The sequence below is a fragment of the Chelonia mydas genome, chromosome 6 (genome assembly GCF_015237465.2).
Source record: "Chelonia mydas isolate rCheMyd1 chromosome 6, rCheMyd1.pri.v2, whole genome shotgun sequence".
NCBI classification, from domain to species: Eukaryota; Metazoa; Chordata; order Testudines; family Cheloniidae; genus Chelonia; species Chelonia mydas.
Window position 1 is genome coordinate 4,449,461 of NC_051246.2, and position 22,402 is coordinate 4,471,862.

The 22,402-nt window shown below is 45.2% G+C and overlaps 1 protein-coding gene across 3 annotated transcripts; it reads left to right on the forward strand.

The window, feature by feature from the left end:
• Positions 1-2,304: 2,304 nt before the first annotated feature.
• Positions 2,305-18,437, forward strand: LOC102935507 (up-regulator of cell proliferation). Of its 3 annotated transcripts, none has more exons than XM_027835041.3 (3): positions 2,305-2,924; positions 7,130-7,246; positions 9,317-18,437. In XM_027835041.3, the coding sequence occupies exons 1-3, from the start codon at positions 2,636-2,638 to the stop codon at positions 13,615-13,617; spliced, it is 4,707 nt and encodes a 1,568-aa protein (XP_027690842.2). In that variant the 5' UTR covers positions 2,305-2,635; the 3' UTR covers positions 13,618-18,437. The 3 variants fall into 3 exon arrangements, with proteins under 3 accessions (XP_027690842.2, XP_027690841.2, XP_043404769.1); XM_027835040.3 differs by lacking the exon at positions 2,305-2,924 and adding an exon at positions 4,082-4,758; XM_043548834.1 differs by lacking the exon at positions 2,305-2,924 and adding an exon at positions 4,082-4,749.
• The last annotated feature ends 3,965 nt before the right edge of the window (positions 18,438-22,402 follow it).

Below are 22,402 nucleotides of genomic sequence, written 5' to 3' on the forward strand. Positions count from 1 at the left end.
GAGCTCCAAACAGGTGGTTGGCGGAATAATCCATCCTCATTATTTCATCCACCCATTAGGCCTAATTTCTGACACACCAATTTCGGTTCGTTGATTTCCAGTCCTCTGCTCCTCTTGGTTACCACTCAGAATCTTAACACAGTCCTGGAATGGTGTCAGTAGACCCTCTGTTTACATGAAGACAATCTTTCTGTTCCCCCTCTCATCTTTTCTTAAACAGTTTGATATCACAGATCATTGTGGCAATGCATGAACCTTTACACACTTTTCACTATGTTGGCTAATAATTAAGGTAGACCCTGCTAGGCCCCAATTATTACAGCAGGGCTCCTGTAGAGGTTACTCCCAGGGGGATTCTGAGTGACTGAAGAAAATGCAGAAAACATCAGGGAAGCCGCACAAGGGATGGGGGATGGCCACGGATGCAGTTTTTTGGCGGGGATTGCTCCCCCCCAAACAGGTGAGGCATGCGGGGGCTCATGGGTTATGTGCTGCTGCTCCCCATCATTTCTGCAAGTGCCCAGCTGAAGGAGGCTGTCTTGGCTCTGCTGACTCTGCGGGTGAACGCCACCGCCTGGGTCCGAGTGCCAGTCGTGCTCCCCTTCTGCGTGCTGGGAGCCTTCCTGTTTTCTGTGGAACTGTGACTGCCCGCCGTGGGGCTGGGTAAGGGGGTGTGGAGGAAATCAGGGAAGGGAGGCTGAGGAGGTGGAGGGAAGAGGTAGTGGGGAAGGGAGGGGGTGGAATAGGGCAGGGAGAGGGGAATGTGGGAGTGTGGGGAGGGGGATGGAGAAGAAAAGGGGACAGGGGAATCGCGGGAGACGTGGGAGCCCAGCATGAAGCATCCCCTCAGTAGCAGATGGGGCTATCCCGTTAAGCAGGCCCATCAAACCCTCACCCTGACAAGCCCTACCCCCCTGCACCTGGACCCCTCTGACAAGCCCCCGTCACCCAGACCCCCACCCCACCAAGCCCCAAACAGCTGCACCTGGACCCCCACCCCATCAAGCCCCACTCCCCTGGCTCCCAGACCCTCCACTGAGCCCCCTTCACCCAGACCCCCCCGCTAATCCCCGTCTCCCCACATCCAGATCCCCCTGCTGAACCCTGATCACCTTCACCTGGATCCCCTGCAGAGTCTCTTTATCCCTGCACCCGGAATCCCCACTCCCCAATGAGCCCCTGAGCATCCAGATCTCCCACTGAGCCGCCCGCACCCAGATTGCCCCACACAGAAACCACTCACACCACACCTGGATCCCCTCACGCTAAGCCCCTCCACATTTGGATCCTGCTAGGCTGAATCTGTCTGCCCACACCTGCTGCATCTGGCGCAGAGAGGCAGGGCCCTGGGGTATTTCTGGGGCAGGCCTGGCCCTTGCACTGTGGCAGGGTCAGGGGCAGCATCACTGCCAAGTTCCTGTACCAGGGAAGGTGGAGGCTTCAGTGTGATCTGCCACCTCAATTCAGCCAGTGGCCTGTGCTCCCTACTGCCATGCTGGAGCCACATTTATATATTGACAAATAAAATGTGCATAATTTTAAAATATTGTGCACGGACTTTTAATTTTTTTTGGCGCAGAATTCCCTCAGGAGTCGAGGTGCATGAATGCGAACTTGGGACCCGCTTCCCCAACTCTGGGACTCCCCCACCTGACAAGAGGCATCAGCAACAGGATTTGAGGAGTTTCAGTAGGGACCGTTGGAGCCCTCTGTCTTCTCTTCTGCTACATTTCATCCTAATAGATGAAGGACACTTGGGCTTCTTGACCTGCTCCCCCTGCTCTTCCTCCAGCTGCAGCAGAGTAAGACAGGGATCATACAACCCAGGCACGTACCTGTGGAATGGAGACTTCTCTGAGTCCACAAGGATCTGGGTGAGTGTTTAGGGCAGAGGTCTCAAACTCAATTTATCTTAGGGCCAGTGCCAGGCCTCAAATCCTCCCAGCGGGGCCAATAATGTCATTGAAGATGGTGTTCAGAAAAGAAAATGTTTATATTGTATTTTTTGTTTCAAATTTATTTGAAATAATAAAACTGTCATACAACTTTATACAATTCTTCGCCTGCCAGAGAGTTTTTAGCATTTGCCAGACACCGGGCAACGCTTCCGTTCTGTCTGTTTGTTGATGTTTGGCCTCTGTGACTGAGCAGTTGAAACCTTCAGGATTGCAGCAAGGTGGCCGTCAGCGAGTTGTGTTCGGTAATTTGACTTGTTTATAGTCATTGTGGGAAAAAAGTGATTCTGCCCGGTGGCTAGTGATGGCAGCTCTGTCCCTCTCCCCCAGCCAATGAGAGCTGAGGGGGGGGGTGGTGCCTGTAGCAAACGTTGCCAGCAATGTGGCTGAATGCGTCTCTCCTCTGCCGGCCGCAGTGGGGAGGTTCTCTGGCCACAGATGGCGCACAGGCCGGGACTTTGAGACCCCTGGTTAGGGTCTTGCCTTTGGGACTGTGAACTGAACTGCCCAGGCCCGAAGCAGAGATGTAAATTTCACGGGGATGGCTGTAAGCCAAAGACGCTAGAGTTTTAGTTTCAGTTTTGTTTCCTGAACTTGTTCTTAATTTGCAAAGATTTTTTTTTCCCCAGCCAAGTCTCTGGCTCTGGGGGCCAGTTTGTGGCTCCTTCTTGTGCAGCCCTATGGCTTGTGGCATGGAGAAGACTGTGACCGATCTCCTGCTGGAGACCCTGGAAGAGCTGGGGAAAGATGACCTCAAGCGATTCAAGTGGAAGCTGAAGGAAATCAAGGTGGAAAACCAGTATAACAACATCCCCTGGGGCAAGCTGGAGACAGCACGTCCTGTGGATGTCGCCAAGGAATTGCTCAACTACTATGGGGAGCATTACAGGGTGGAGGTGACCATTCAAGTGCTGAGATCCATCCACCGGAGAGACCTGGCAGACAGACTCACCACGGCAACAAAAGCTGGTAAGGGAGTGACCAAGTTCCTTCTCCATATGCAGGCTCCCATGGGCTTTGGGATTCTGCTGCAGGATCTAAGCATCATTGTTGCAAAAATATCACAGATCTAGCTTTTATAATTGCTTAAAAATATGAACTGTGTGTGGCAATGTCTGCCCGAGTCTTCAGACAACCTGGAACAAGAGCACTGAGGTTCATCTCAAAGCTGCTAGTGAACCCTGATGTCTGAACCCTAATGACAGAATGCCAACATTGTTAACTCTTTAGGTGCTGATAATTTTAGGAGAAACATCCAGCGAATCCCACAATCCTTCATTACCTCTTACCACCGTAGAAGCCCCCAGTGCCCCTTTCCCAGCTGCCGAAATCTGCAACAGCATCTGCAGTGCAGCTGTGTGATTTCAAGGCAAAGTTATGCAGCATATTGAAAATGAACACTTATAAGGCAGGGTGAAATGCACTGAATTCAATATCAAATGAAACACCACAGGAGTGACAGTATTGATTGTGTTGTTCATTTATGCATTTAAGTCAATTAAACTCCTCTGTTTTTAAGATGCCATTGGATTGCTAGTTTGCAATACCAGAGAACCACAGAACTTGAGGGACCTTGCTGCAGAATTTAGGCCACAGAGTATAAGGGACCCTGACTTACAACTGGACACCCAGCTGCACCTTCTCTGCAGTTTTACAAGCTTTTCTCAGCTGCTTCTTAACTACTGCACTAGCAGCTGAAAGCCAGCTGGGCCAAGTAATCCACCATCTGTGTAGTCTCCTCCACACAGCCAATGAAATTGTTGTATGCAGATTAGCTGTAGAGTAAGGGTGTTGATTGGCTGAGTTACCTCTGACATCACAATTGCCTAAAACTTCGGGCATGGCATAGATACGTGCCTTGCTTTTGTGCAGGTGTAATTTGTAAAGTCAAAATGGCTGTGACTTAAAAATTGGACAGTACCAATCCGTGAAACCCAGGGGTGATTGGTAATATTCTGAACAGAAAGAGCTCTCAGCCATGCTTGTAGCTCTTTCCATCACTTCACACTGACTCAACAGACATTCTAGGCTTCAGAGTGATGCACAGAGACACAATCCTGGAATCTTATCATATAGATCAGCGGTTCTCAACCAGGGGTCGGGGCCTCCTGGGTGGGGGGAGGGCTGCGAGCAGGTTTCAGGGGGTCCATAAAGCAGGGCCAGTGGGGGCCCAGGGAAGAAAGCCAAAGCCCCATTGCATGGGGCTGAAACCCGGGGCCCTGAGCCCTGCAACCCAGGGTTGAAGCCGAAGCCCGAGCAACATAGATTTTTGGGGGGTCCTGTGGCATGGGACCCCAAGCAATTGCCCTGCTTGCTACCCCCTAATGCCAGCCCTGGCTGTTATATGCAGAAAATCAGTTGTGACACAGGTGGGCCATGGAGTTTTTATAGCATATTGGGGTGGGGTGGGCTTCAGAAAGAAAAAGGTTGAGACCCCCGGATATAGATAATCCTACCTTTAAAAGTAACTTGCAAAGGAATAAAAGTGGGCATATGCCCTTTTTTTTTTGGTGCTTTAAAAGCCTTGTTTTTAATGCAAGTCTTGTCATCTCTGGAGGACTGTGTGTGAGAAGAAAACTAGTAGGATTATGACACCACAGGTACTGTCGTGCTATAGCAAATTACAAGTCTATCCTAAACAGCAGGTGTTTAATAAACACAGCAACTACAAACTATAGGTAAAGAAACATGCTTCTGTACAGATTGAGTTTCAACTTTTTCTCGCTTGTTTACCAGGGGCTCCACACTGTCGGGGACTCCATTCAGCACAAGAGACCTCTAGTAGCTGAATAATGTACTGCAAGTAAACATTTCTTTACAGATACTAAAGTGTAACCTGGTTAACTGAGGGGGACAGGATTGTTATTCAGATTTTTTAAAACTTTGCTTTTATTAACACATTTTTAACTGAAATGCCTAGCGCTGAGATTTGCAAGAGTGACTAGTGATTTGGGGGGCCCATTTTGAGGTTCATTAATGAGGTTTAAAATTGCTAAGCACCACCCCTTTGAAAAACAGGCCTCTTGAAGGCATCTCACATTGGGCACCTAAAAACTGGAGGCATCCAAAATCATTAATCACGTCTGAAAATCTTAGTTTGTGTGTCAGCTATTTCGTCCAAGCTAATGGACTTGGTCTTTTAGCCCAGACAGGTATTAACTAAAAGATGTAACCAATTGTTTGACTACACTTGTGGTTGGTTCTTAAAAAATGTTCAAGGGACCAAATAACCAAATTTAGCCAAATTTATTGTCCAGAGACAAAGCGGTAAAATTCCAAAAAGAAGACATACATGCCCTCCTTCTGGGAAGCAGTTCCTATCTCATAGCTGTTAAGGTTCCTTCCCCACTCTGAACTTTAGGGTACAGATGTGGGGACCTGCATGAAAGACCCCCTAAGCTTATTTTTACCAGCTTAGGTTAAAAACTTCCCCAAGGTACAAACTTTGCCTTGTTCTTGAACCGTAAGGCTGCATTCCTGATCTGTTCCCGGCAAAAGCATCAGACAGACAGACAGACCCTTTGTTCTCTTCCCCCCCCACTCCAGATTTGAAAGTATTTGTCCCCTCATTGGTCATTTTGGGTTAGGTGCCAGCGAGGTTACGTTAGCTTTTTAACCCTTTACAGGTAAAAGGGTTTTGCCTCGGGCCAGGAGGGATTTTATAGCGTGGTATACAAAAAGGTGGTTACCCTTCTCTTTATATTTATAAAAACAGCATGTTCACCTTACATAGAAGGTGTGCTTCAGAGACATCCAGTTCAGCTAGCTGTGTTTATAGTATGATTTTACAAGTTACACAACTCTTTACAGGTCACTAAAATCCAAACCACCACTTCATTACAGTTCCTTAACCCGTTGCGGTGTTCTTTACTTTTCTTAGCTTAGATTTAGGTACTACATTCCAAAGCAGTTGGGCATGGAGGTACATCCCATCCTGTGCTAGGACACACCTTTCATATAGCTTGGCTTTGACAGGCTTCCTATTTTCTAATGTCAAAGCACAATCAGTGTGCTGGCTTTTTGGCAAGCCACACATATACATGTTTTGGGCAGGCCAGCACGCAGCCTCATTAAAATATGTTTGGGGGCTGGAATGAGGGGCAAGAAATAAGAATATTGTGACAACAGTGTGTGAGGTGTAGTGAGCTGGTCAGGCCAGCTACGATTTATGGTTACATACCAGGAGCCCCTTGCCATCTGATATTAGTCTTTTTTGCAACTGCACCATATTTGCTGACTCATATTCAATTTGTGATCCTCTCTAACCCCCAGATCCTTTTCTGCAATACTGCTGCCGAGCCAGTTATTCCCCATTTTGTAGCGGTGCGTTTGATTTTTCCTTCCCAAGTGAAGTACTTTGCGCGTGTCTTTATTGAATTTCTCCTTCTTGATTCCAGACCAGTTCTCCAATTTGTCAAGGTTGTTTTGAATTCTAATCCTGTCCTCCAAAGTGCTTGTAACCCCTCCCAGCTTGGTGTCATCCACAAACTTTATGAGCATGATGCATGCATCCTTCAGCAACATTGAAAGGCACAGTGAAAAATTTGGGGGCAGGAGAAGGGAATTTTCCCCTTCATTGCTTGCACCTCATTAGCTGCATCTCTGACGATACTAAGTTTCTGACCTGGGTTTACTTCACTTGAGCAGCTTGGACTTGGGTGGAAATATTTCTGCCATTCTTGCTGCTGAACACGCTTGCTTCTCGCATGGTGGGACTGGCCGACAGCCTACCAATGCAGCTCCAGAGACACGCAAATGGGATGCACCATATGAGTAGGTGCGGGAAAAGGGAGTCCTGACAGGAAAGGGGAGAAGGCAGGATCCTAGCATGGATGAATAGGGGCAAGAGAAACAGGAAACCCCACAGAGGGTGAAAAAAATGGACACAAAGCAGAAGTGGTGCAGGCCAAGTGGAAGAGCATGTGCTGTGACTGGTGGGAACGCATCACAGAGAGGGACGGGAAGGGGGGATGTTCAGCAAGGGGAGAGAGAGAAGGAGAATATCCTATTTGCTCAACAAAAAGATAACAACAAGAAGGAGCAGGGATCCAGAGCATTCTCTCTTTCTCTCTCTCTCTCTGTGTAAGCGTAAGGCTAAACTGGTGGGAGCCTCCATATCAAAGAGAGTTGTTGAGTAGGTACCAATAACACATTTTCTCTATTTCTCTTGCTAGATGTTTTAAATCTGGAGCTGGACTCAACGAGTCCCCAAACTCCGGAGCCAAGGGAGACAGATGGGTCCAATCTGGAGCAAGAATCCAATATCCAGCAGATGCCAGCCGTTATCAAAAGTACTGTCTCTTATAAACCTTCCTTCTTACTTGCAATTGATGCACTGTAGTAATGACCATGTCACTGAGTTTGATCAGTTTGCATTACAGCCCAATGGGGACAATAAGCTGTCTCTTACCTGCTTGGAATATCCCGTCTCAAGCTTAGTGGTATGGACAGACCTGGGAGATATTAATCTTGTGCTGGAGACATCACCAGACAAAAACTTGTCTATGGGCTTGGAGGCAGCATTGCCTCAACCTGAACTGCAGGAGAATCTAGTCATTGAGCAAGGCTAGGTCTGCTAACTCCATAAAAAGAGAAAGAGAGAGACCATCGAGCCACGAGAAAGAGAAGTTTGGGCCCAAATTGTCAAAGTGGCTAGCCTACTGATTTTTGGATGCCCAAGCTAGATACCTGGAGATGGAGTTTCTGAAGGGCTGAGCACTTACAAAGCCGGAAATCAGTGGGAGCTGTGAGTGCTCGGAACATTGAAAATCAAGTTCCAAGTATCTGAGAGTGACAGCTAGACTTTGGTGTGTCAAGGAGAAAGACAGTAAAAATTAGTGGCCAGGTTTGGAAATGTTGGTATTAGTCTCTAGAGATGAAGACGATGCTAAACTGACCTTTGCACTAGAGCTGAGAGAATAACTGATTGTTTTGGTCCAACCCTTAAATGAAAGACCCCTAAATCATTTAATTTTGGGTTGAAAACACCTGAAAATGAAACACCATGAAAAACCAAAAACTCTGCTCCGTGCAGCTGTTACATAAGCCAGTTCATAGCCAAGGCACAGAGGGAGCAAAGAGGAGTAAGAAAGCTAGAAAGAGTGAAAAGAATTAAACTTGCTGACACTGTGGGTCAGGTACTGACTGGGCCTGGGAAACTGAGGAATGGCAAAGACTGAAGGCAAAATGAGGGTTCTTTAAAAGACCAGGGAATGGAAATTTTCAAAGCTACAAATGGGAGGTAGGTGTCCAGTTCCATTGACTATGAATGGGGATTAGGTGCAATGTATGCGTTTGCAATAATCTACGCTGAAAAGTGACTCTGCAAAAAATGGTGGCCTATGGCTGCATGTTTAATGTGGGTAAGTTATTTTGAAATCAACTGTGTGTACACTTACAAGAAAAAGGATGATTTCTTTGACTTCTGTCCTTGTAGATGCATTTTGATCCTCTAGTCCAGCCTCTGACAGAACCCAGGCCAGAGAATTTGACCCAGTGATTCTTGCATCCAGCTCGTAGCTTATGATTGAGCTAGAGCTGGTCTGACCTGGGGGTGAAGCTGGGTTCTTGCTTTCTCCCATCACTACTTTTAAAGATTTTGCAGGCCAAATTCTGCCCTCAGTGTCCCTCTGGCTGACCCTGCCAACACTCATCCTGCCCTGGGTGACCCCCTCATTCTCTTCTCTGCCTTCCCACTCTGCCCTCTGCTATTGATTGGCACCTATAAGCCATACTAATGTTGCACAAGAGGGAATCTAACCCAGCTCCCCAGTTCATAGCTACGCTGGCTCTGCCAGGCCGGAAAGAAAGAATTTACTTTTGTTCCTAAAGTCAGAAGATCAGTTGAGTAAAAACAGACTGTTTATACAAAGTAACCTTTCAGGGCTTGTCTATACTACCGGCCAGATCAACAGGCAGTGATCGATACAGCGGGGGGTCGATTTATCATGTCTAGTATAGACGCGATAAATCGACCACTGAGCACTCTCCAGTCAACTCCGGTACTCCACCAGAACAGGAAGAGCAAGCGGAGTCGATGGGAGAGCATCAGCTGTTGACTTATTGCAGTGAAGACACCGCGGTAAGTAGATCTAAATACATTGACTTCAGCAACGCTTTTCATGTAGCTGAATTTGCGTATCTTAGATCGATCCCCCGCGGTAGTATAGACAAGCCCTCAGAGTGAAGCAGTGCTTTAAGCTGCATGGAGGTTGGGAAGGGTCACTTCCATAGGTCCTATTTCCAACCTGCAAAGTTAACTGCTGTTCATTTTGTTCCCATCGCTGCCCCACCCTCCAAAGGATCCATTCCATTTAAAAGCATTTCTTCACCACTGCTATATTGTCTTTGTCTTTCCACAGAGCGAAGAACACTTCAGGGCATCCTGTTCAAGTTGAAACTGAAGAAGTACAGAAGCAGGAAGCTCACATTATGTGACCTCCAGGAAATCAGCCCAGAAAGTCTAAAGGACTGGACTGCTCAGACATTAGGGGATTTACCATGGCATTTCCTGAGGAAGGTCATGGCTCTGAATGGGACGGCCAGAAACACAAGCCTTGGGCATGGGGACCTTGAAGATGAAGCAGTCAGTGAGGATGAGGAGGAGCTGAATATTGATGACTATTTCTGTTTTAGTGACACTGAGATGGAAGTTTCTCTGCACCCCCTCGATGTTCTCTGTGCCGTTCTGCTTTGCTCAGACAATTTCCTACAGCAGGAGATTCTGTCCAAAATGTCCATGTGCCAGTTTGCCCTCCCTCTGCTGCTGCCTGCCCTTGACACCCCCAAGTGCACCCTAATGCTGTGGGCCATGAGGGACATTGTGAGGAAGTGGAGGCCGCACTCCTTGGCAGAGAGCAGAGGGTTCAGAGAGGAGAGCCTGGTGCTCACTTCAATGCCAACCATTTCCTTTGTGCGGATGGGGAGCTGCAGCTTCTCCAAGTCCAAACTCCTCAATGCGGTTCTGAGCCCCTCCCAGCAGCACCACGATTTCTTTGTCCATCGGGACATGGAGTCTGGGAACGTACCTCGGGAAATTGCAGATGGGCTGGTTGAGATATCCTGGTATTTTCCTAATGGGAGCAAGAATTCAGATCTTTTCTCAGAACCCATTGCGGTTACAAACCTGCATGGAGACATTGAGTCGCACTGGCTGCAGTTCAACTTTTTAATGAAGGTATCAACTCTTACGTTCATATTTGTTGAAAGACTCAGTGAAAGGGAATATGTTCTTTTATCGTCTCTGAAGGAAGCAGGCACAAACCTGTATTTTATGCTCGGTTCTAAGGCTGAGAAATCCAAGGACATGTTGGGCTTCCTTAAAAAGCTAGTTCTGGACCTGAAATTGAGGAAGTCACACCTGTTGTTCAAGCAGAGCACAACTAATCAGGCAGAGTTTGTAAAAAAGCTGCGGACCACCATTGGAAGAATAACAAAGTTTCCTCATAGGCGCGTGACTATGGAAGACATGGCTGAGGCTGCCCGGGAACTAGGAATCCAGGTAGATGAGGACTGCAAAGAATGTCAGAGCTCCAGCAAGTGCGTTAAAGAAATCAGCGCAGAAATAAAAGACGTGGCAAAGTACAAGAGGGAAATGCTGAGACTGCAAGGGGATTTAGGGACGACTGTGGCTAAAGCGGAAAAAGAGTTGTGTCGAATGAGAAAACCAAGGACAACCCACTTAGAGAAATATGAATCTGAGTTGAAAGAAAAATTGGTGGCATTACACCAAGAAAAGAATCAGTGGGACCTTACTGATGGTTTGGTTCAATTTATCAATGGGATAGCGTGTCTATCTCAAGTGGAAAGATGTTATTTCCTGAAATGGATGAAGCTTAGCCTGGATCACATTACAAGGGGGAATCTTGCTAGCTTAAAAGCAGAGTACAAAGAGAAATGTAAAACTTCAGGGAGCGACCCACAAGAGCTAGCAGAACTCAGTAAACTAATCGCTGCCAGATCCTTAGGGTCTGAGCACTTCATGCGTGAGTTGGGGCAATTCTATGAGGCTGAACATTCAAGGGTGAAACAAAGCAAAATAACAGAAAGCCAAAAACAATTCATCTGTCTCCCAGGCATAGCAGCTGACCTGATGCTGGAAGGGTTTCCCATGGAGCTGATCGATGGAGATGCCTCCAACATCCCACTGCAGTGGGTGACAGATGTTCTGACTGAGCTCCATGCAAAGCTGGGGGGAAGGTCCAGAATGCTGGTTCTAACGGTGCTGGGAGTGCAGAGCACTGGGAAATCCACCCTCCTCAACACCATGTTCGGCCTGCAGTTTGCAGTGAGCAGTGGCCGATGTACACGAGGAGCCTTCATGTCACTCATTAAAGTGGCAGAGAACTTTCGGCAGGACCTGGGCTGTGACTTCATCCTGGTGATAGACACAGAAGGCCTGAAAGCTCCAGAACTGGCCAGGCTGGAGGATAGTTATGAACATGACAATGAGATGGCCACCCTGGTGATTGGACTGAGTGACATAACCATTGTTAACATGGCCATGGAGAATGCCACCAAAATGAAGGATGTTCTGCAAATTGTGGTCCATGCATTTCTCAGAATGGAGGAAATTGGACACAAACCCAACTGCCAGTTTGTGCATCAGAACGTCAGTGATGTGTCTGCGCATGAACAAAACGTGAGGGACAGGAAACACCTCCTGGAGCAGCTGGATGAAATGACCAAAGCTGCAGCAAAGATGGAGAAGCAAATCAAGGCAATGGCAATTTCGGATATTATGGACTATGATCCAGAGAAACACAACTGGTACATCCCTGGCCTGTGGCATGGAGTCCCTCCCATGGCTCCAGTGAACATAGGATACAGTGAGAGGGTGTGTGAGTTAAAGAATTACCTATTTGAATTTACAAAATCTTGCTCTGCTAACAGATCCCTTAAGGACATTCCCCAGTTAACTGAAAGGCTGAGAAGCCTGTGGAACACTATAAAACATGAACATTTCAGTTTTAGCTTCAAAAGCAGCCTTGTAGATGAAGTCTATAACCAGCTGTCTATGAATTATGCAGAGTGGGAATGGGGTTTCCGCAAGGAGATGCATCTGTGGGTATCTGAAAAAGAAACTTTCATTCTCAACCAGCCAGTAGCAGACCTAAATTTCTCTGTCTTTAAAAACATAGCACTGGAAAAACTGCAGTGTGGTGAGCAAAAGATCATGGACTGCTTACAACAATATTTTGCAAGGAAGGCCTCAGACCTGCACCTAATGGAAAAGTACAAAGAAGATTTTATAAGGAGCACTAAAACACTCAAGAATGACCTTAAAACCCATGTGTTCAGCAAATGCGAAGAAGCCATTCTTACTCAAATAGGCAGGCTGAAGTCACACAACATCCAGATTAACTACATGAAAATAATTGAAGGGGAAATCGATCAGTTATTGGCAAACTGCAGGAGGAGCACAAAGCAACTAGATGACAAGAAACTGGAGTCTAAATTTGAAACAGTATGTCATGAAACATCACTCTGTCCTCTACAGAACTGCCAAGTTGATGGAGATATGGAGCCCCAGTTGAGAAATGACCTGATGAATCGAAGGATTGCCATCCCAGAGGTGCTACAAGGAGCAGGAAGCCTGAAGGATTACAGAATGAACTCCTTCAAGATGAAATCTAAGTATTTGGAAAAATGGCTGATTCGTAGAGCAGGGTTACACAAAGATAGTTACCTTCAAAAAGCAAAAGACATTGCTAAATCCTTGATGGATCAGTGCCAAGATTACATTGAAGAAAAGGTCATTTCCAAAACAGACTACGACAAAGCCTACTGCAGGGAATTGCTGTGTATGATCAATGAGAGGCTCCAAGAGGCAGATGTTCGGAAATGTTATACTAATGCATTCTTCGAAGTTGACCTGAAGCTTCACATTCTGGGGGAAGCGGCTCATGAGTTTCAGAAGATGCACGAAGTATTTATCCAGGAAAACAATCCCCAAAAACATCTGGAAAAGTTTAAACCTCAGTACCTCTCCCGATTTAAAGATCTTTATTTAGGGAAGGATTCCTGCCAAAAGAGGGCCAGGGATTTCTGTGAACATTGTCTCAAACCTGCCCTGGTGGACTACGTTAAGAAAAGAATTGCAACAGAAATAGTGGATGACTTCCTCAGCAATGGACAGGCCATTAAATATGGCTGCAAGATCTTTTTCCAGTTTACCGTGGAGAAGAAGCTCCTGGAAGATGGGAACTTCAACAACTATCTGAATTACGTTAACAGCTATGAAGAGTTTGTCCAAAGCTGGATCCACAGACACTTGTTAGATTACTATAACAAGACCAGTGGCTTGGAGGTCCCGGAAAGAGAGATTCTATCCACAATAGTAAAAAAAGTGAGAGGAGTTCTGGAACATGCCAAGGACATAAAGCCTAACTCGATCTCTGCTTTCTTAGATGACTTTTGCAAAGCACTGGAGCAGGATCTGGTCGTTTCCAAGGACAGCTTAGTGGGGATACTGTTCAAAAACACAGCAATGGCCCAGCAATTTTCTGCAGACATTCAAACCTTCCTGCCTGACCTGGAACAGCAAATCTTATCTGAATTTAAGGAGCTGGAGCTGGAGTCAAAACTCTCCAACCTGCCATTGAAGCCTCAGGATGAGATGTTCAAGCAAGTTTCTGGATTTGCAGAAGCCTCCATTCCCTGAGGGTCCCAGAGAAGCAAGAGAGATATGATAAATTCCTTATAGTAGGACTTTGGTATAAATGGGAGGCCGAAATGGCAATATTGCCACAGGAAAGAAACTGGGCAGAAAGAGCAGAAGCCACTATGACAATGATGCTATGGGTCAGTCTAAACAACTGTCTTAAATGCTTAAATGATCTACTGGTGGCTTGGCTAGGGTTAGACAGACTGAGCAGGATCTAGGGATGGAGATAGAGTGACCCGCTTGACATTAACTCTGTTGATGCTGGCTCAATCAAATAAACTGCTAAAAATAATGTCGTACCCAGCCTGTGTGTTCCCAAAATATCCTTTAAAATAGGATTGTTCACCTAAGATGGGGAATAGGACAGGAGGACGGATGCACTAGTTCCCTCAGACCTGTCTCTCCCTACACCTTTCACATTGATACAGACATAGTTACTGGGTCAGACCAATGAGCCCATCTAGCTTGGTATCTGGTCTCCAACCGAGGAAAATGCCAGTTGCTTCAGAGGAAGATGCAAATGAAACCCCTAGAGGCCAGTTATGGGATTACCTGCCCAGAAGAAGGTTTCCTCTTAACACCCATTAATTAAGCCTGATCGAAAAAATGTTTTGTACCAATAGAAATGTTCTGGTCAAATATATTTAAACAGGTACAAACCCTAGTGGGTTATACTGGGCATAGCTCATTCCCATAAATGTACAGGAATAAGCTATATCCATATAAAGGCCTTGATATTGGTATGACTGTGTCCACACTACGGGGTTCACCACTTTAACTTCAATGTTTGCTAAGCCAACTCCAGTTAAAAGGGTAGAAAAACTGCCCATAGACAAGCCTGTAGAGGTTGGCTTGTGCCCTAACGCAGAACATATCCTGGGTAAAACAATTCTTTTATCTTGTCTATTCCAGCACTTTTCTCACCTCGACCCATTCTTAGGACTTGCACATCCCTTACACATCCCTTACAGAGTCAGAAAGTTTAAGGCCAGACAGGACCACCGGATCATCTAGTCTGACTCCTGCATATCACTGGCCACCAACACCACCAGCACCACCAGCAATTGAAATGAGATTGAAGTATGACAGCCCTCAGGAGACTAGACTGTTGTATGCCACAGACAGAGAATAGGAGGCTCTGAGGTGGATCTTTGCCTGAGGCCCCCCGCAATGGTAGGAGATGATTAAGTGAGATAGACCCAGAAGATCCCAGCAAGTGATTTGGACTCCATGCTGCAGAGGAAGGCAAGACCCCCTCCCTACCAAGGTCCCTGTCAATCTGACCTGGGGAAAAATTTCTTCCCCATCCCACGTATGACGATAAATTAGACCCTGAGAATGTGAGCAAGATCCTGCCAGCCAAGCACCTAGCAGAGAGACTGCTTGGTGTCACCTCAGAGCCCTGGCCCACCCTGCCCAGTGTCCCATCTCCAGCTGTGGCCATCTCTGATGCTTCAGAGGATGGAAACAAAACAAACCCAGAATATGTTAGGGGGAAAATTCCCTTCCTGACCCTTGCAGGTCACTGACTGAAGCCCTGAAGCATGAGCGTAGGAACATAAAACATCAGTGGGATGGGAGCCCCAGGGCTGCCGAGCCCTGGTGTAGCCTTGTTATGATGTCAGCAACAAAGCATGGGGTTAAGCTGATTGAATCCCCAGAATTTTTCCAGAGAGCTTTGAAAGCCACTAGCATTTCCAGAGGGGCCAGGGGATGAGCTCAGTTCAAGGGAAGTGGGGAGAAGAGTGGAGTTTACACTTTTGTCTAGGAGGTGTTGGTCCTACAAAATCAATGGCGGGGGGGTTACTAGGTTTCCTGATTTTTTTTAGAGGGAACCTCCTGCAGCAAGAGTTTTAACTGCCAAATTGTTTTACGAAATTTGACTTCCCTTTTGCAGGACTTTGAAATCATGGAATAGGTCTTCCCTTAATTGAAGAAATTGGACAAAAGTGACAGGCTGGCTCACAAATATGTGAGCCTGTTTACATGAGGCCCCCTAGTGCTCTCTTTTTGGCTAACAAATTAGCTTTCTTGGTTTGGATGTACAAAGGATCTATTTACAATGACCCTTTACCATTGAGCAAAGGGATTTGCTCAGGCATGAGGCAAAAACACTGATATAAATGGCAAAGCGTCATACTTGCGAGGTAAACCATTTGAACTGGTGAACCCGCAAAGTAACGAAAATTTACGAGGGAATTGCATACCCAAACAAAATTTTAAAAGAAACCAATTAAAATATTAACTGAGGCTGCACTACAAAATGTCATTGTACAAGCTTCTTTTGCCAGTTCAGCGTCTTGTGCAGAATGAGTTGTGCAAACGTGGAGTTTTTCAAAAGCTTTAATTACCATTAGCTGAATTAGAATCAACAAGCCAAGGTGCCTTAGCATATGAATCACAGGTTAACACAAGGTGAATTTCTCAAAGATCAGGTCTTGGATCCACAATTTAATGATTACCCCAATACCATGTTACTTAGCTGGGACCTGGCCTTTTGTTTTTAACAAACATTCCGATTTTAATCTGGGTTCTGCCAAACAGCTGGCCACATTGTCTGGCAAAACCCAAATCAAACTGAAGTATACTAGAACAAAAAGTTGATCAACAAATAAAAATGGTTTATAATTAAATAATTCATTAAGCCAAAATATACCGATATTTATTTTTTTGCTAACATTGCAACATATTTGCTAACATATTTTGCTAACATTTGCAAAAGAATTGAACCCCCATGACAATAATTTAATAATGGTGGTGATAATTGCATTAGAATGTTGGAATAATGTGATTCCACAATTTTTTTTTATTAATTAGGTGTCTGATACCTTTGTGCACAAAATGTTTTTGTTGCAACAAAATAAAAAACCAAAAAAACCCCAAAATAGAATCAAACCAAAAATATTTACGTGACATGAAATATATAACCGACAAGACAAAACTGTTTCCACATTATGCTTAAACATGTAAAATAAAATATGGAAGCATAAGTTTATGCTTACTTATGCTTTACTTACCAACATAGTAGAACAACAAAGGGTTAAATGCACAAAACAAACCACTAAACATTTAACTATACTCTAAACAACCAGTTGGACATTTCTGTTTAGGGCAGGTGTGGGAAACCTAATGATTAAAATTATTAATTGCCTAATACTTAATTAACACCAACTTTGACCAATAAGGTGGACGGCCTCTGGAAATATGTTGATTTTTAAACAGGATGATACCTAGAAAAACTGCTTGAGTTAACAACTGCTATTTAACTAAATTACACCTTAAAGTTGCCTGTTAAAATAAATTAACAGTTTAGTAGGAGCCAAAGGTGATTGCTTTGAATATTTATAGCCTATAAGAAAACAAATAGTTTAGAAAATAATATTAACACATGCTTTGTCTTGAGAGGAATTATAAAAAAAAAGTTTTGCAAGAGGTAAGTTTAAACTCTTTTACTGAGGCGATGAATTAAGACCTATAATAATAATCATGACTGTTAGTTATTTTGTGGGTGGCAGAGGCCGCCATGTTTGATGTCAGAGCATTTAAGTTTTCAACCATATGAGGTAGCTTTTATTAAAGAGATGGGATTTCATCAAAGGAACACCCTGAGCTTCTTGGCTGTTGCTGTCCGCACCATGGGATATGCTGTCTCTGAGCGGTGGTGGTTGTCTGCACATGTTCAGAGGGGATACACTATGCCTTCTCTCTTCCTGGGCCCATCCTGGGGGCCAAACTTCTGTGCCCTGTAGTAGGCCGCTCCCCCTGCTGCTGGTCTCTCTCGTTGGGCCCACTACTGTAGTCACTACTTCTGCTGCTATGACCATAGGAGGTTTCCACTTATCTCACTTCTGCTGGCTTAAATTGGCCCTTTTGGCACTAAGGTCCTGATAAGCCTTGGTCACTGACTCTCGTTGCTGGGTGATGAGGCCACTGACCCTCACCCTTGGGTGACACAGACTACAATATCGTGGTATTGCCAGACATGGATACCAGCCACCTCTCACCCCTGTTAAAACTTTGTTACTGATAAGAACAATAGTAGTAACAGGAGCTGTCCCCCCTTAACTTTGATACACACACACACAAATATAGCTGGAACGACCAAGTGTCCCACGGCAGAGTTATCTTTGGTCTCAACTAAATGTCCTACAGCACAGTTATCCTTGGTGTCACTTCACTCGTGGGGCATTGGCTGGGAATCCCCAGCTGTCCTATTGCACAGTTATCCCTCTGGGTCCTGGTGTCCTCTTGGACAGTTTTTCCTCCAGTATTTCCCCTGAGTGATTCCTGAAATTGCTTCCTCATGGGGGATAACAACAGCCAGCTACGGCTGTCAATGTGGGTGGTTCCCTACCTCTTCACCAAGAGGAAGTGCTACAGATTACTGTTAGCCAAAAGGGGAAGTACCGCATGCTCACCAGCATTACAAATCTTGCTCCTTACAAACTTGCCTTTAAGAACTATATGGTGAGAAAATGCAGAGTGCCTACAGCAAAAAGGAAGACAGTCCTGCCAACAAGTGAGATAAGACATAACTGCAGAAAAGGAGACTGCCTGTCAAAGTTAACCTTTTTCCCTGGACCGTGTAGAGAACACTGGCAGAAAAATGAATGTAAGGACTTTTGAAACTGCAGGGCCTCTGTTATGTGCTCCACCCAATGCTGTTTGTGATGCCAGTTGTAGCCTGTACAATCATTACGTGTATAAGATTATGTATTGGTGTGCAACATGCACTTGTCATACAGGGTCTTTTCCTAGGCAGCTACTTCAAGTTAATTGAGAAGATGGAATTTATTGAAATATACAGAAACTTTATTCAATACAGACCACTATAATTGAAATCATAGGACAGGATCAATATACATAATGATTAGAGTAAGGCAGGTACAAAGAAGGCATTTCCTCCATTGTTCATACTTACAGTCTTGCATTGTGCTTACTTGCTAGTTAGGGAGACCACTGGAAACAGCTGGAAGGGAAAGTAAGTGGAGCCCATCAGAAGGGAAGTCCAGATTCAGTTTATACTGCCACAGGCAGTTTGCCCAACAAACCCAAAGAAATGGGAACCCTTCTTCATGGTAATAGTATGGCTGTAGACCATATTTGATCTGGTACCCTGATTATAGTAAGGTTAATAGCTGCCCCTATCCATGTGTGGCCTTCGAGGTATCCATAATTAAGCATCAGTCGTTAATATTCTGGATTTACATCACTTATTTCTTAATAGTTCCTATATGTAAATGCAGACTAATTGCTTAGATACTGCATAGCAACCTAGTTTGCCAAAGCCCCACTAAAACTCCCTTCTTGTGGAATTCGGTGGTGTACTGGACCTGTTGGTGGGTACTTGATTGTGTCTCAGGATGAGTGCGCAAAATCTCTGGCCTGGAGTTATCTTCTTAGGGGGTCTCTCATTTCTGCTGCACTTCAGCCTTTAATGTAACTACTCCCACCAAGACTTAACCTAATATAATGGGCCCTTAACTATAGCAAGCTTAATAACCCATTTACTTATGTTCACCTATTTGCTGCATGTTCCAAGCTAATAAGCAATACACTCCTGTCAATCTAATTCCTCCTATGATGTCATTTTAGCTCTTGTAAGCATAAAATCACCTATGAGACAAGGTCACAGGTGATAAGATCAGATCAGGGGTCAAGAGATATTAAAGGCTTTAAAAAACATTTTAAATAGATCTGTGTGGTTTATGGCCTGGCGCGTTAAGGTATCTCAGCGCAGCTACAGATCTAGGCCTTATTTCCATATATGAATAATGATCAGGCAGCTGGCCCAGATTGCCCTTTGTGGGAATAAAAAGGCAGCTATCAGTGAGAGAATAAGGTTCATGGAGGAGGGGAGGTGTAAGGGAGCAATACCAGGATGATGGCTGTGCCATGTATGTATTAAGATTCTGGGATAATACAGGGAATAGGGCGAAGAGGAAATTTGTTGTTGCCACTGATTTATTGTGGTTGAGGGTGTGTGTGTATCAGAGGGGTAGCCGTGTTAGTCTGTATCCACTGACTGAATTGGCCTTGTCAACACTGATTCTCCACTTGTAAGGTAACCCCCTTCTCTTGATGGGCCAGTATATTTATGCCTGTATCTGTAAATTTCACTCCGTGCATCTGAAGAAGTGGTATTTTTACCAATGAAACTTAGGCCCAAATAAAGCCTGTTAGTCTTTAAGGTGCCACAGGACTCCTCGGGGTGTGTGTGTGTGTGTGTGTGTGTGTGTGTGTGTGTGTGTGTGTGTGTGTGAGAGAGAGAGTGCAGAAGTGATGAATAACAGGGTCTTGAGGTTGGATCTGTCCACATGGCTATGATATCCATTTGAGTGATGCAATGTCTGTCCCACTGATGCCATGTTGACCTGAGTGACAGCCCTGAAGGGCTCAGAGGAAGCAGATGAGCCAGGAATGACCTCAAAATCCTGAAGGGAGGAGCAATGGAAGCCTTTAAAGTCTCCACAGTCCCATCCAAGGGTGAAGGATAGTCTGGGAAAGACAGGTATTTTCCACCAGGAAATAGAGAATGAGCTGTATATGGTAAATCCTACCCGGTGTCTTGGGCTGTGGATGTTCCACGTCTCCCTAGCCACTGATGCCGGCATGTCTCGTGCAAAGAAACCTCACTAGGTGCCAGGGATGTAGCCAAACTAAGGCCTTCAGGGAATTTTATAAGCTTTAGCATTTTAACAAAACTTGTCATGCTTCTTGACCAGTGCTTTGTGGTGTCCTTGGGTCTTTTGCAGCTGGGGTTCTGTGTTGTGCGAAGGGAGCAAGTGGCTGTGTCATAAATATAAAGGGAAGGGTAAACCCCTCTAAAATCCCTCCTGGCCAGAGGAAAAATCCTCTCACCTGTAAAGGGTTAAGAAGCTAAAGGTAACCTCGCTGGCACCTGACCAAAATGACCAATGAGGAGACAAGATACTTTCAAAAGCTGCGGAGGAAGGAGAAAAACAAAGGGTCTGGGTCTGTCTGTGTGATGCTTTTGCCGGGGACAGAACAGGAATGGAGTCTTAGAATGTAGTAAGTAATCTCGCTAGATATGTGTTAGATTATGATTTCTTTCAATGGCTGAGAAAATAGCTGTGCTGAATAGAATGAATCTTCCTCTCTGTGTGTCTTTTTTGTAACTTAAGGTTTTGCCTAGAAGGATTCTCTGTGTTTTGAATCTAATTACCCTGTAAGATATTTACCATCCTGATCTTACAGAGATGATTCTTTTTTACTTTTTTCTATTAAAAGTCTTCTTGTAAGGAAACTGAATGCTTTTCAATTGTTCTAAGATCCAAGGGTTTGGGTCTGTGGTCACCTATGCAAATTGGTGAGGATTTTTACCAAACCTTCCCCAGGAAGTGGGGTGCAAGGGTTGGGAGGATTTGGGGGGGAAAGACGTGTCCAAACTACGTTTTCTCAGGAACCCAGATAAAGTTTGGTGGTGGCAGTGGAAGTCCAAGGGTAAAATAGCCTGTACCTTGGGGAAGTTTTAACCTAAGCTGGTAAAAGTAAGCTTAGGAGGTTTTCATGCAGGTCCCCACATCTGTACCCTAGAGTTCAGAGTGGGGAAGGAACCTTGACAGGCTGTAACATAGACTTGCCTGTCCAGGAAGCGAAGGGCAAGAATAAATGGTAATTCTCAACTGAGAAGTTGAAGGGGATCCCAGAGATTATTGCTGGGATCAGGGCTATTCAGTGTAGTTATGCATGGTATAGGATAATTGAGTGAATAGTGAGATGGGGAACTTAGTAATGTCCCCAAGTTATTGTGGCTGGGGAGGATGCAAGGGATTCCAGGCTAGAAAACGTAGGTAACTGGGGCACATGATGACAGGTGAAATTCAGTGTAGAGGGCGTGAGATAGCACGTGGTAAGAAATGATTTTAACTGAGTGTAACCCACTTGGGGTTCAGAGAGCACGGCCGCACAACCTTGTCCTGAGGCAGAGGAAGTGGTGGTAGTTCCAGGGGGAAGGGAGAGGAGAGAGGGAGAGCACGGGCATACATGGGTTGGTAGCTCCAGACAAGAGCCCACAGTGAGTAGGCCCTTGTGTAGCAAAGCAGCCGAGAATCACCCTGAAGCCTGGGAGGGACAGTGTAGCTAACCGGGGTCGTCCCAGGATGGGAGCCAGGAGGAGCGCTGTGCCAGGGAGAAATCATCTGAGAAGGACAAACCAGAGCTGGATCCAGGATCACTGCTGCTCAAGCTGTATGGGGCCGTGAGTACTGGTATAAGGATAAGGCCTTTGTCTGCAGCCATATTGTAAGGCCTAAGGCCTTCGTCTGCAGCCAGATTAAAAGAGCAGCCAAACAGCAGCCATTAGCTGAAAAGCAGGAAGTCACATCCTCACATTCCATCTAAATTACATTAACACAATGTAATATCAGGCTGTTAAGAAGGAGACCCTGTCCTAATGGCACCAACGATCACCAGATAAAGAAACAGATCTTAAGATGGTTAAAGAAAACTGGGTTTGATGGCATTCTGTCTGTCAAGAAATCATTTATCAATAGCTGTAGTTGTGAAATCCTCATTTCTTTATTGTTTTGTCATTATGGTCCCCACTTCCCTATTGTTCATCTGTATAGTATCTGTCTGGTTCTTTAATTGTTTCTGTCTGTTACATAATGAATTTTGCTAGGTGTAAATTAATTAAGGTGGTGGGATATAATTGGTTAGAGAATTTTGTTACAATATGTTAGGATTGATTAGATAGATTTCAGTAAAATGATTGGTTAAGGTACAGCTAAACAGAACTCAAATTTCACTATATAAACTG